This window comes from Acomys minous (assembly GCF_964271855.1).
Source record: "Acomys minous genome assembly, chromosome: 3".
Classification (NCBI taxonomy): Eukaryota; Metazoa; Chordata; class Mammalia; order Rodentia; family Muridae; genus Acomys; species Acomys minous.
The window spans coordinates 68,346,666-68,360,434 of NC_140485.1; the positions used below are offsets into that span (position 1 = coordinate 68,346,666).

General features: G+C 51.6%; 1 protein-coding gene across 1 annotated transcript in view; it reads left to right on the forward strand.

Annotated features, from left to right (window-relative positions):
• PREX1 (phosphatidylinositol-3,4,5-trisphosphate dependent Rac exchange factor 1) overlaps positions 1-13,769 on the forward strand; it is a 165,093-nt gene that overhangs the window by 75,726 nt on the left and 75,598 nt on the right. The window contains exons 4-5 of the mRNA XM_084775034.1: positions 195-299; positions 5,932-6,033. Coding sequence (XP_084631160.1) covers positions 195-299; positions 5,932-6,033 — 207 coding nt within the window. The remainder of the gene's footprint in view (positions 1-194; positions 300-5,931; positions 6,034-13,769) is intronic.

The window sequence follows — 13,769 nt, forward strand, 5'->3', positions numbered from 1 at the left end:
GGACCCCTGAGATGTGTTGCACCTATTCCCAGACGGTCATTCAGGCTTCTAGAAACACGTGAGGCAACTGGACCGGGTCCCAAAGTAAGCTAGAGCTACCTCATCTGGAGGCCTGAACCTGAAGACCCTAGGCTGTCCCATCCTCCTGCCTCGGCCTATGTCCTGCATCTCACAGCTCTGCTCTTGTCTCGCAGAAGGACAAATTCTGTGTGTATGAGGAGTACTGCAGCAACCATGAGAAGGCCCTGCGGCTGTTGGTGGAGCTCAACAAGGTCCCTGCTGTGCGTGCCTTCCTCCTGGTGAGTGCCTCCCAACCCCCTTACTTGCTCTGTCCATCCCCAGTCTGCCTGAACTGCCCACAACTCCCATCTGGGAATTCCTGGGATAATTACAAAAACAGGCAATGGCTAGATTAGAGTCAACTGCCAACTTCTGGTCTGAAGTGATGTAAGGGATCAAGGTGGGTTCTGGGGATCGAACTCAGGTCTTCAGGCTTGTACACCAAGCGCTCTCACCTGTCGAGCCATTTTGCTTGTCCTGCCTCCCACTTACTGACACAGGATCTTACTCTGTCGCCCACACTATTATATCGCCTGCCTCAGCCACCATAGTGTTGGGATAAGAGATACATACCACAATGCTTGGTAAAAGGTAGGCTTTATTCTGGTTAGCCCTGTGACCAGCTAAAGAAGACATTAGCCGCCCCGCATCTTTGCCAACAGTAGATTTGGGGACTTCACGATGCCAAATATCTCTCTGTGCTTGGAAAGGGAGCTTGTCATCCAAGCCGTTGTGGCGCACACCTTTACTTCTAGGGAGGCAGAGGCAGGTGGATCTCTCCAGGCCAGCCTGGTCTATAGAGCAAGTTCCGGGACAGCCAGAGCTACAGAGAGAAACCCCGTCTTGAAAGCAAAAAGTAAACAAATAAACAATAGAAAAAGAAAAAGGGTGCTCATCAGGGCAGCAGTCCTACACTCTGACCTCCGAGTACCTGCACATTTGGCCAGGGACACCCTGTGCTGCCATTTCCCCATGGGAGTACAGAGCTCAGCGCATAGAGTCAACAGCTGGGTGGTATGGTGGAGGAGCTGGAGCCAGGCTCTGGGGATCTAAACTGCACCACAGGTCCCCCGAGCCATCATCTCCTCCTCTGTGCACAAGCCCCCTGCCAAGCATCCCCAGGCCTTTGATGTGAACACTGCCCATGTTTCCCCTCGGTGGTCAGTTCATACTGCCTCCAGGGCCAGTGAGCATCTAGGGAAACGAATTGGCCGACTTTTCCATTTTTGTCTCTAGTCCTTCAAGCTTTTTTGTCCAGTCCTTCCTTCCCTACTCTAGACCTCTGAACTTTGCTTTTTGCTCTTGTGTTCATAAAACAGTATTGGGCAGAACAGAGACAGGGAGTTCGCTCTCCACCCTGGTCTGTGTCTTTCAGCAACATTGTCCTACTCTAGTCCCTGCTACTCAGGCTCCACCCTTGGAGGATGTTTCCTGCCTCTGAAGGGGTCCTGGGAGGCAGGAAGAAGCCAGGAAAGTGAAGGGGGCATTGTAAAGGAAGAGGCCCCCCCCTTCCTTCTCAGGCAGCTTTCCTGGTGGGCGAGGCTGCCACGCTCTGGCAGCAGCTGCCCGGGGGCTGTGTAGACAGGGAGGAGTGTGGGGTGTTGTACATGTGCCATCTGTCTCCTTCCTCGCTGGCATCTCACAGCTTCTGGCCACCTGCAAAAGAGCTGTCATGGTGTTATGGGAGGTGACTGCATTGGGAACAGACAAGCTGGCTCTCTGAGAAGCTGTGCATTTGCGGAGGGACTTGGCGATTTTGACTTTCTATGTTTTTGTTCCTATTAAATGGTTGGCTCATGAATTCAGTCAGTGGCTTTGTGTTGAGAGCCTGTCATCTTGAGGGGAGCAGTGTTGGGCAGGCACAGTAGTGGACAGGGGAGATGTCCCTGTTTTCACAGAGATAGCCCAGCCAGGGAATCCTAAACGGTGTATTATGTAGCCTTAAGTTCCCTGAAGGAGATGTTGTGCCGAGGAGGGAAGGGTGCGTGCAGGAGGGGAGGGTGCGTGCAGGAGGGAAGGGTGCGTGCAGGAGGGAAGGGGTGGCTGCCGTTTTAGTTTTGTCTTTAAGATAATGGCATCCATGGTGACAGTGAAGCCGAGTTGCAGATACGGTGGGAGAGAGGCAGGGGTTGTCACCAGAGAATATTCCACACAGAGGAACTGCAGTGCAAAGGCCCCATGGTAGGTGTGTGAGGAATTGCACCCTTAGAGCTTTCCATGGAAGCCATCCTCCTCCTTTCAGCCCTAGCTGGTCCTTTTCTTGAGCCCCTCACACCATTCCCACCACTCTCTTCCGTGGTCTCCCTGTGTCCCCTCCTCTTGTGAGGAGGCACTAGGTAACCAGTCATACCTGTGGAGATCCTGTGTCCAAATAAGGTCACATTCTGGTATCTGGATGGATGTGGCATTTTTTGGGGGGAACATCACTCATGTCACCTCAAGGCTACTGCAACAATCAGGGTAGAGGCACCAGTGTCTGGGACAGGGCTTGGTCAGGTGTCTGTGGAGAATGAAAGCCTGGGAGCTGCTCTCAGGTTGTCAGTGAGGCAGTGAGCCCCAAGACAGCACGAGCGCTGGTCCTATTCTGGTTTCCTTTTCTGTCAGGACAAAATACTCCGACAGAGGCAGCTTTAAGGGGGAGGAAGATATACCTCAGCTGACAGTTCCAGATTCCAGTCCCATCACTGTGGGGAAGTCAAGGAGGAAGTGGAAGCAGCTGGTGCCATTATAGCCCCAGTCAAGAGCAGAGAAAGAACAAATGAACACAGCGCCAAGCTCACATCCTCCACTCTTACATGGTCTGGAGCACAGCCTAGAGACTGGTGCTGCCCACACTGGGCTGGGTCTTTTCATGTCAATTAGCATAGCCAAAACAATGCCCTACAGATATGCCGGTAGGCCTGCCTGATCTAGGCAGTCTTCATAGGTGGCTCTAGGCTGCGCCAGGTGGACAATTAAAAGTATCACAGGACTCCCAGCAATTGGTGAACTGAGGTAGTTTTGCCCTCAGGTGGTGAGGGAGCAGGCAGGCCAGGTGAGCAGGAATGTCCGTTCACGTGAGAGGTGAGGCATACTGGGGAGCCTGGAGCCTGGAGTGCATGGAAATGAAGGAAAAAGAGGGCTGGGGATGTAGCTCAGTTGGTAGAGTGCTTGCCCAGCATGCACTAAACCCTGGATTCCATACCTAGCACTATGTACATTGGGCATAATTTTGCACACTTGTAATCCCAGGACTCAGGAGGTAGAGGTAGGATTAGAGGCTCAAGGCCATCCTTTCTTAACAATGAGTTCACGGCTAGCCTTCAGTACATGAGACCTTATCTCCAAAAAAAAAAAAGGAAAAGTGAGACAAAATCTGAGTTTTGGAGCGATGGGACAGGTGGTGGCTATGGCCATCCTGTTTGAGTCTGAAGGATTTGTGGCCCTTTCTTTCTAGCCTCCTGGCTTCTGGGAATTTTTTCTCTTATCCTTGGTCTCTGTTCTCCTTTTCCTGGAGCTGACTTCACCCAAGCAGCTTGTGGTGAGCGCTGGCTTAGAGTACAAAGGCACAGTGTGGGATCTGGCATCACCCAGCTGCCGAAGCCGGGACCCCTCGTCTGTGCCAGGGACGGATGGAGAGGCTGAGGACACGTAGCAGCCACAGCCGGGACCTAAGGTGCAGAATTGCACTTCTCAGAGAAGGTAGCCTGTGATGGTGCCCGTAGGGCAGCTGGGCATCCCTGATTCTCTGTCCAACTCTGGGTGCCATGGTTTCCCTATGGGAAATGGGAGACAGCTGGCACAGTCATTCCTGAGGCTGTGTGCACGTATCTCTAGGACATGCTGGGATCATGGTGTACTGTGAGGGTGTCCTGTTTCCCAAGAGTCCAGGTTCATTTCTGTCCGCAGAGGGGCAAGGCTGAGGTGTCGGCTGTGCTGTCCTTCCTTTGTCTGCCGACTCATCTACGTGTGTATACATTGTACCCTGTGGGCCTTAGGCACTAGAACCGCCCACCTCGGACAGTACATTTATGCTTCCCTCATCTACAATGTGAGTTCTCATGTCGAAGGCCCTCAAAAGGGGGAGGACATTGCCTGTGACATGGAATAAATGGCCTACTGTGTTAGCAACTAGGTGGAGGGAGTCTTGACAGGGACTGGGGAGATAGTAAAGGAAGTCAGACCTCTGCATCCATGTGAAAAGCCAGGTGCGGTGGTACACATCTGTCACCCCCGGGGACTTGGAGGCAGGTGGATCCCTGAGTTTCACTGGCCAGCCTAGACAAACCAGTGAGCTCTAGGCTCAGTGAGAGACTTTGCCTCAAAAAATAAGGTGGAAGCCAGGTGTGGCGCACACATCTTTGATGCCAGTACTCAGGAGGCAGAGGCAGGTAGATCTCTGAGAGTTCAAGGCCAGCCTGGCCTACATAGTGAGTGCCAGGACAATCAGAGTTATATTATAGTGAGATCCTGCCTCAAATAAGTAAATAGAATAGAAGGTGACAGCTTGATATTGACTTTTGGCCTCCATACACACACGCAGGGATGTGCACACCTATAATCCCTATCTGTGTGTACAGGTTAGGGAGCTAAGGACTAGACACCCCAAACTCCAGTGCCTGAGCTGTGAATTGAAATAGTAACATTTTTCCAGGTCTTAGCTGGTTGAGGGTCAGACTCTGGGCTGTCATCATATATGCAGATCATGATTTAAAAAAAAAATTATCGCTGAGGCAGGAGAAGGCTTTGTGGGCTGGGCCCAGAATGAGCAGAAGCAAGGGTGCTGCTTGGCAGCAGGGTGGCGGCTGCTGGTGCTGCTGGTGCTGGTGCTGCTGCTGCTGCTGGTGCTGGTGCTGCTGCTGCTGCTGCTGGTGCTGCTGCTGGTTTTGAGGTCATCAGTCCAGACTGAGCTGGGTGTGTACGGTAACCGTTGTAGAGTCCTGGTTCTGGAGTCTACCAGCTTATAGGTGTTCCCAGGCCACCACCGTGACCCCATTTTAGAGGTAAGAGTCTCAGTTCCCAGCCTATTGGAATCAGGGCTATCTCTGCTTAATCTTGCTTTGTTCCTTATAAATAGCCATTTTAGGGGCTGGAGGCATCGTTCAGAATTCATGTTGGTCTTCTAGGGGTACAGCTCTCTGTAATTCTAGGTCCAGGGGATCTGAGGCTCTGGCCACCACGGACATCTACATGGAATACACTCATGCAGACACACATACATGTACATGAAAAGACAAACAAACAAAAAACTCCCAACACCTGCGTTTCTTTTTCATGCCTTTAAAAAGTTTATAAATGGGGTTGTCCTGTATATGACTTTCTGGTTTTCTTTCTTGTTCCAGTAGGTTTGGGGGTTTATCTGTGTTGTGATGCATGGCCCTGATTATCCCATGTTCCCTGATGTTTGGGGTACTGTTGTATGAATCTGCTACAAATCAGTGTAAACAAAAGTACAGATGCCTTCTTTCTCAAGCAGGGCGCTTCTCAGGTTTGGCTAGCTGAAATAAGGCAGTCTGACTGTCCTGTTTCTCCCTGTCTTCTCCTCTCTCTCTGTCTCTTTCTCTCTCTGTGTATGTATATATATATGTATGCTGTGTGTGTGTGTGAAGTTTCTTTAGACCAGAATGGCAAAATTGTCTATAGTCAATGTTTTTGGATTTGCAGCCCTATGATCCACCTTAACTGCTGAGGTACTATGTGTGGTGTGGCCCTATGAAGCAACACCTGACTGTAGCATGCAGCCCCATAAGAACTCCTGCAGGGTTCTAAAATTTGCCTCTCCTAAGATCGCTGAGCTTCCTCTGAGTGCCTGTCTACACCACATTCCAAGAGTTCCCATATTCCCGTGTGGTCCTTGGTCCATGTTAATGATGGTCTCTTGTACCTTTATAGAGTTGCATGCTTCTGGGAGGCCGGAAGACCACGGACATCCCTCTGGAGGGCTACCTGCTGTCCCCCATCCAGAGGATCTGCAAGTACCCACTCCTGCTCAAGGTGAGACTAACTTGGTCCTCCTGTCCCCAGGCAAAAGTGACGCATCCTGCCAGGCTGCCACTGACAAGAGAAGCTGTTAGTTTTTAGGAGCTGTGGCATCTCGTGGCAGGGCTGGTCCAGGGCCAGGCCAGACTCATACCAGCTCCTGCCTCTTTCTCTGCTGTTCTCTGTGCTTCCACAACTAGCATCATCTCTTGTGGGGCAGCAGATGGCTGGAGGCATCTGGACTCACACTGTCAAGTTTAAAGTCAGCAGGAGACAGTGAGTGTCTCTCTTGGAGTTCTGATGGACAGCCTGAGAGCCACTCTGGCTGTAGCCAGCCATCTGTGGCCACGGGAATGGTATAGTCCAAATGGTTTGGAAATGAGTCATGGGGTTTGAGAGTAGGCAATCATAGGAAACTTTGGTTTGGACCACTGATCATCTTCCAACCTGCTTAGATCATTGCTTTTCCCTTGAGCCTGTCACTAACCACTGGGTAGTGCTATGCTCTGATTGGCTGAAATGGGCGGCCATGTTCTCTTCTGCTCCAATGACAGTGTGCAGAACAGGACTGTGTTCTGATTGGCTGAGGTCTGAGTCAGGTGCTTTGCTTTGGAACCAATTATTTTTTACTCAGACTTGAACCTTAAGCCAGTTACTGGAATCCATATGCCACAGCCCCAAGGAGGGACAGACAGGCTGGCACCAAAGCCTGGCCTCTTCTTGGCGGGCATGCAATGACTTGGCACAACCATCCATGCACCTGCTGTCACCTTCCCTTTTAGCCACCTTGGCCTGGCCTTGACTGAGCAGTGCAGGGCAGATCTGACCCTAGACAGCTTCGTCCTCAGCTTCAGAAACGACAGTTGGGCAGGTCCCAAGCTGCATGCATGGCTCTGCCCCCATCTGCTGCTTGGTCTTGCTTTCCCAGCCCTTACAAATGATGGCTATTGGCTGATGCTGGCCGACCCTGGCTTTGTCCTGAGGCCTGTCTGAAAGCTGGTTCTTGGGCCCCTTGCTGGTAGGCTAATCTTAACTGCTGGTGTCTTATTCATGAACCCACACACAGGGATTACCTATTTCCTTGTTCCATGAACCAGAGGGAGGGTAAGAAAGGTGCTGGGGAAACCGTGACCTTCACATTATATTGGACAAAGTGGGCGACCTTAAGCATATGAGCTGACAAGACCCTGGAGGTGGTGGTGCTGTTGGGGTACATATGTGTGGACACCAGAGGCCAACCTGGGTATGTTCTTTAGGAACTGTCTGCCTGTTTTTGAGGTAGAGCGTCCTACTGGGATCCAGGATGCTCTGTTGGGCTAGACTGGCTGGCTGTTGAGCTCTAGGAACCCGTCTCTCCTTTCCCATCACTATGGTTGCAGCCATGTGTCACCATGCTGGGCTTTTATGTGAGAGCTAAAGCTCGAACTCAGGGCACTGTGCTTGCACGGCAGGACTGGACTATCTCCCTGGCCCAGCCCGGGACACTATGCTCTAATAGGAAGCTGAGGCACTGAGTCCACAGGAAGCTCAACTGTGCCCTCCTGTGGCTTTGGTGACCACTCAGGCAGTGGACAGTCTGGGCTCAAAAGCTGCAGGTGGCTGTGGACCTGGAACCTGAGCAGCTGTCCTTCGGAGATGCTTCTAGATCTACTCACCCCCTGTTTTGCATTCACACCAGTTCCCTAGTACTCAGGCAGACATAGCTTGTGGGGTTTAGGGAGAGGATTGGTGAGACCAGGGTTTGGTGGCCAGATCAGGCAAGTAGTTTCTTTGTGCAACTGGTGAGCTAGGAATGGGCTTGCAGTTTTGCAAAGCTTTCAAACAGAAAAACAAACAAACAGAAACCCCAAAACCAGACCAAACAAACTGGAGTGTGCTCGAGGAGCTGCTGCTGCTGGTGGCGCAGCTGGTGTGTCCTCCCTGGCCGTGCCAGGCACCTCGCTGGACTTGCTTTAGCTCTGGGCTTTGTATCCATGGCCGCCTATGTGTGATTTGCAGGGGTGCAGTTTATTAGCCTCAGCTCTTGAGTAAGCCATGCCACTGTTTGTGTCTCAGTTTCTCCTTTGTGGTACAGAACTTGTGACAGTGGTTCTTCTGGGATTGTTACGAAGCGAGCACACACTCCCTGCAGCTTAGTCAGGGGAGCAGTTGAGACTGTCAGACACAGAGAAGGGAAATATGTGGCTGCCGCAGGACCATGGGAGCCACTGCTGACCAGTGTCATTCTAGAGTCTTACTGGCTCCAAAATCATGCATCTGTTAAAGAAGCGTGTTTGGGAGCTCAGTCGCCCCTATGCTTGGGGGTGAAGTCTGCAGCCCTTGTCAGTTCCCTAAATGAGGCCTGAGGACCTTGATGCCTTCACGGCCCAGTGGCCAGACTGCTTTTCTGGGTTCTAAGCCTTGAACATCTGACCTTTGAGAAAAAAAAAATCCTCACTTGCAGCCCCAGAGATGAGCCAAACTGTTAACCCCTTGGTTTCTGGGTTTTGACCAAGTCTGGGGTCACAGGAACTTGCAGAGAAACAGATTCCATGACACGAGGGAGTAGCTTCAAAGCCTGGCGGACCTGACGCCTCTTCCCTGTCTCCAGGGTTTGGGCTTTAGTGCCATAGGGCTCCTCTCCTAGGAAGGTGGAAGCAGCTGGGGCAAACCACTGGCTGCCTCTGCAGGAAGCACCCACAGGAAGTGGTGGCAGTCTGGCCTTGCCCTTTCAACAGCTGTGCACATTGCTGCTTTCTCCTCTTTCTCCAGCTGTGTGTACTGGGAGCCTGGAGACTGCTGGGGACCAGCCAACAGGGCTTGAGATTCTTGTGGGGACATGCATGCTCCGACAGACAACTGCTCAGTGTCCCTGCCTTGGCGCCTGCCACTGGAACATTTGTATCAGCGAGCAGCAGGGGCCTTTTTTTTTTTTTTACATCCTCCTGGGGGGCCCTCCTTTGCTCACAGTTTCCAGGACATTCTAAAAGATGACCCTGTGAGCTCAGCAGCTGACTCTGACCCCAGCCTGTCCCCTCAGCCATGCAAGCATGCTCCCCAGATGTTCTCAGTTCTATGAGCCTCCTTGTTGCCCACACTGAATTCCCAATGGTACAGGCTGTAGGGTTGGGGAGCCCGGGGGGTGGGGGAGGATAGGCAAGAGTGAAAGCCTTTTGGGAACAGCCCCAAAAGCTGAACTTGAACACTGCCTAAGAATAGCCGGAACATTCTATTTTGGCTCTTCAGCTTGGGCTCAGGATAGACAGTTGGCATTTTCAAGCTTTATTGAGTTTTCCATCAATGTTTCCAGGGAGATGATTCAGAATTGGGGTGACGCCTTGAGATGTAGCAAGCAGGTCCCTAATGGGAGCCTGGCTGATATTGTTGGCCCTTTTGGTTGTCTGCTGATGCTATCCGGCCCTTGCTGTGGCTCTGCTCTATCCTGGCTACTGGTACAGCCTTGGAGCAACAGACTCCCACCTGAGCCTTGAGTCTCCCAGATCTCGGTGGGTCTACAAGGATCTTGGAGCCATAGATCTCATCCCTGCACATAATGGCTTTTTTCACTTGGCATCATGCACATCGTGTCGTGGCCTGGGTTCATACTTCATTCCCTTTTCATGACTGAGTAATATTCCCTGTAAGTTGAGCTTATTGTCCGTTCATTGGCTGGTGGACATTTAGGAGTGACGCTGCTGTGACCATCTACAGCTCTTAACACCCACTCCCTCCCCCGCTGCATGCTGGCTCTCATCTTCCTCAGAATGGCTCCCCTCCTAGCTAGCCGCCTACCTCTTGTTTCCATTGCAGGAATCATCCACTTCACCCTGGTGGTTTCTCAGGCCAAACCTTGGGTCATCTATGTTCCCCGCTCTTCCTCCCTCCACTCGGGTTGGTGAAGAAGCCCTGTTGGCTTCACCGCGGAGCCTGCCTGGGGCTGGCTGCTTGCTGAAACTGCCTTCTGCCTCTCCCGAGGCTGCCACAGCTCCAGCAGGTTTCACTGCCCTCACCTTCAGCCTCTGCTGTGGGCCTTAGCTCCCCGGCCCTCCTACACTGGAAACAACTTCCTGTGCTCTCCTGCAGCATCTTCCCTGGGGGCGTGCTCAGCTCACCCTTTCCAGACTCCCGCTTCATTCTGCTTCTGCCTTCTTTCAGCTGTGTGACCAGAGAGTTTGCTGTCTGTGTTTTCTTCCCCAGTGGGGGTGGTGTTTACCACCCTGCTTTGCTGGGTGTGGATTGGACAGTGTGTGGGGGACCTGTGCTAACACCTGCCTGTGCCACAGTCACACCCGGAGAGTATTCTCTGATGCTGTGGTGGAGGAGGCTGGTATGGGATTTTTTCCCCCCCACCCAGCTCCTGCTGGATACCTCTTTGAGGTGTGACTGAAGCACTGTGTCTCAGTTTCCTAGTGCTGGTAGTGTGCTAGTCGTAGTTATTGTAAAGAGGGTGTATAACGAGCGAGCGGAGATCCTTCAGTTAATGAGCTATTTTGACTGACACAGGTCTGCTTCACCCTTCTGAATCACTCATTTTGGCCTGTGTCTCACCTCAGAGTTGAGCTGTCTTTGTCCTTAGGTTTAAGAAGCTCTGAGAAGCACTAGAAAGGCCATGTTTACAGTCTGGTCTGATGATATTATCGTAGCTCAGCTGCTTCTGTTTATTCTGTGTATTGATGTGAACTGTCAGTGTGTGTGTGTGTGTGTGTCTGCCTCTCTGTCTTTCCTGGGAACTGAACCCAGGGCCACCCATATGCTAGATAAGCACCTGGTTACTGAGTTATACCCGACCCTCTTTTATTTTGAGACATGGTCTCAGCAAAGTTGACCGGGTTGGCCTTGAACTCTCCATCTTCCTTCCTCAGCCTCCCAAGTAGCTGGGCCTGTCCTGTCCTCTCCTGTCCTGTCTTCTGTTCATCCCTTTGCTGTTGTTTCTTTTCATCTCTCTCTCTAGGATGGTTTTCATGCTGCTGTTGGGGCTCAGTCCCTTTTGTTTCCTGATCCCCCTTTTCTCCTGCTGCAGCTGTCTGAGGGAGTGTCGCCAGTGTCTGACAGTTTCCCTGTTGTCTCTGGAGCACCTTCTCTGTAGAACCTGGGGATGTCACCATTGTGGTAGAGCCTCCAGTCCTCTAACTGGTGGAATCTAGAGGGTTGTGGAGATCTCCTGACCATGTCCTGCAGATCTGGGCATGTATGCAACAGGCCCCCAAATGAATTAAGGTAGCGTAGACCTTAGCATAGCTGGTGAGGGCTATGGCCCGTGCTCCTGCTAAGGTGTAGCCACCTTGTACCCTGGCCAGTGGCCACTGTTATGTGGAGACCCAGGCTAGTGCAGGCAAAGCCACAGCTATGCTGTCTGGAGGCTGGCTTGGGAGGATGCTGGGGAAGATCAGCTGTGCGTCTGCTCTGACCTGACAATCAGCACTGGACCTGAGCAGCCAGCATCCCTTGTTCCTGCAACAGTAGGCCCAACCAGCATCGACATCACTATTTCTGTCTCTTCGCTCATCTTGGAGGCTTGGGTCTCTGGATCCCCACACGGAAGAATTGCTTAAGATATTTGCATGGAGTTTGCATATAGATTGTCTGTGTCAAGACTTTCTCTGCTGTGGTGGGCATCTTTTCAAGTTCTTCTAGAAGTTTTTCACTTCTTGTTTTCTTTTCCCATTTTTCTTTTTTTGGTGTGTGTATATGGTGTGTGTGTCTGTGTGTGTGTTATTATGTACTCATTAGTGTGAGTGTGTGCATGTATGTGTTCACATGTGTGTGCCTGGAGGCCAGAGGTCAGTGTCTAATGTCTTCATCTGTTGGTCTCCATTTTTATTTTGTAGACCCAGCTGGCCTCAAACTTATAGATCTGTGTGCCTCTGCCTTCCAAGTGCTGAGAATTAAAACATGCACCAACACGCTGGCTCTGATTGTTTTTTACTAAGTGTGAGGATCCTAGCTTAGATCCCACCTTTGAAATGGAGCCATTTCCCTAGCTCCTCCTTTTCTTTGTCTTTACTCACTGCTCTATTGCTGTGAACAGACACCATGACCAAGGCAACTTATAAAAGAAAGCATTTAACTAGGGGCTTGATGTCATCTTCTGAGGGTTAGTCCATCATCACCATGGTGGACAGTGTGGTGACAAGGGGGGGGGGGGGGAGAGAGAGAGAGAGAGAGAGAGAGAGAGAGAGAGAGAGAGAGAGGAGAGACAGACAGACTGACAGACAGACTCCAGTGGTCCATGTCCCCAGTGATTTCTACAATAAAGCCACACCTACTAATCCTTCCCAAACAGTTCTACTCCCTGATGACTAAGCATTCAAACACAGGAGCCAAATGGGGGCCACCATCACTCAAGCCACCATAACCCCTAGATGTTCTCCACTTGCACTCCACTGTTGTCCTCAGCATTACCAGAGGGGACACCTAATGCACTGTTTGGAGTGGGCCATGCCCTGTGAACTAGGTAGAGAATCCTGGTGCAGAGGTGTTTGCAAACAGAGCTCGTGTAGGAAGGCCTGATCTATACTCAGCCCTAGAAAGTGGAGGTGTTGCTTTGTGTCGTCTAGCCTGTGGTTGGTACCCTTTCCTTTCTAGGCCCCCCCTTATCTATGTGTAGATGGTGGCATGGCTTTCTAGCCTTGTGTTGGCTTTCAGGCATCTGCCAACGCCAGGGTACAGGCAGCGATAGGTTTCCTCTCCCAGAGTCAAATGCAGCTTTGTCTTTACGCTATAGTTTGATGGCTCCATCCCACTAGTGACTGAAAACCTAATTTATCGTTTTATGTCAGTAACCACCTCCACACTTTGAAAGCCTAACTTAAACTTGCTTTTTCAGAAGACTGGAAAACAGCCAGGGCTCCCGGCAGGGCTGGCTTTAGCCACAACATACTCTGGGGCTGCTGCAAGACATCCTCAGGCCAGTGTCTCCAGCTGTTCCTTCAGCTCAGTGGGCTCTTTCCTCAGGTGGCTCTGCCTCAGGCACCAGCAGCCTGAGGCTCACATCCTCAGGGAAAAGAGGTCTTATCCTTCTGATCCTCCCAGCTGGAATCCCAGCCAAAGGCCTTGCTTCCTGAGGTGGAGGCTTTGATGTGGACACACACTGGGAGCCTGGAGAGGGTCAGGAATAGTGGGCCTTCCCATAAGTCCTTTGGACTCCAAGGACATTGAGCAAACGAGCAGGTGCTTGTCACCTTTGCTTGTTGCCTGGCTGGGTCTGGTGTTAGAAGCTCATGTTCTGGGTTGTACTATGCAGCCGTGGTGTGGCAGGGCCACTCCTATTTTGGGGACAGGATGGAGGTGCTCAGAGTTGTACCTGTGGGCATCGTCTTGGTACAAGTGATTACAAGGGGTGGCTTGCAGACGCCTAGGCCCTCTGCCCTATTTCCTCTCTTCCAGGAACCCCAGGCCGCTTGTTAAACCACACGGGCTGGAACGGATGCTGGGGAGGGCCGCAGCCTGGCTTGTGTGGTGGCCCATTACCCTCCCTCACCTGGGGCCAGCCTCTTCCAAACACTTTTTGTAAGAGCGAAATAGGAGGAGGCCTATAACCATAGCTGGCATCTACCATGCCCCACTTCCTGTCTGTGGTCTTGGACAAGAGAGGTCCTGCTGAGCGTGCCTCAGTTTCTTTATCGGGATGGAAATGCTTGGTTACACTGGGTGCAGAGTCAGCACTCTTCACTACTGCTGTTGCTTTACCCCCATCTGAACAACCCTTGTTGTTATTCTTACTGTATAGAGACATTGTTTCCATGGAAACAATGGTAACAGCAATAAACACA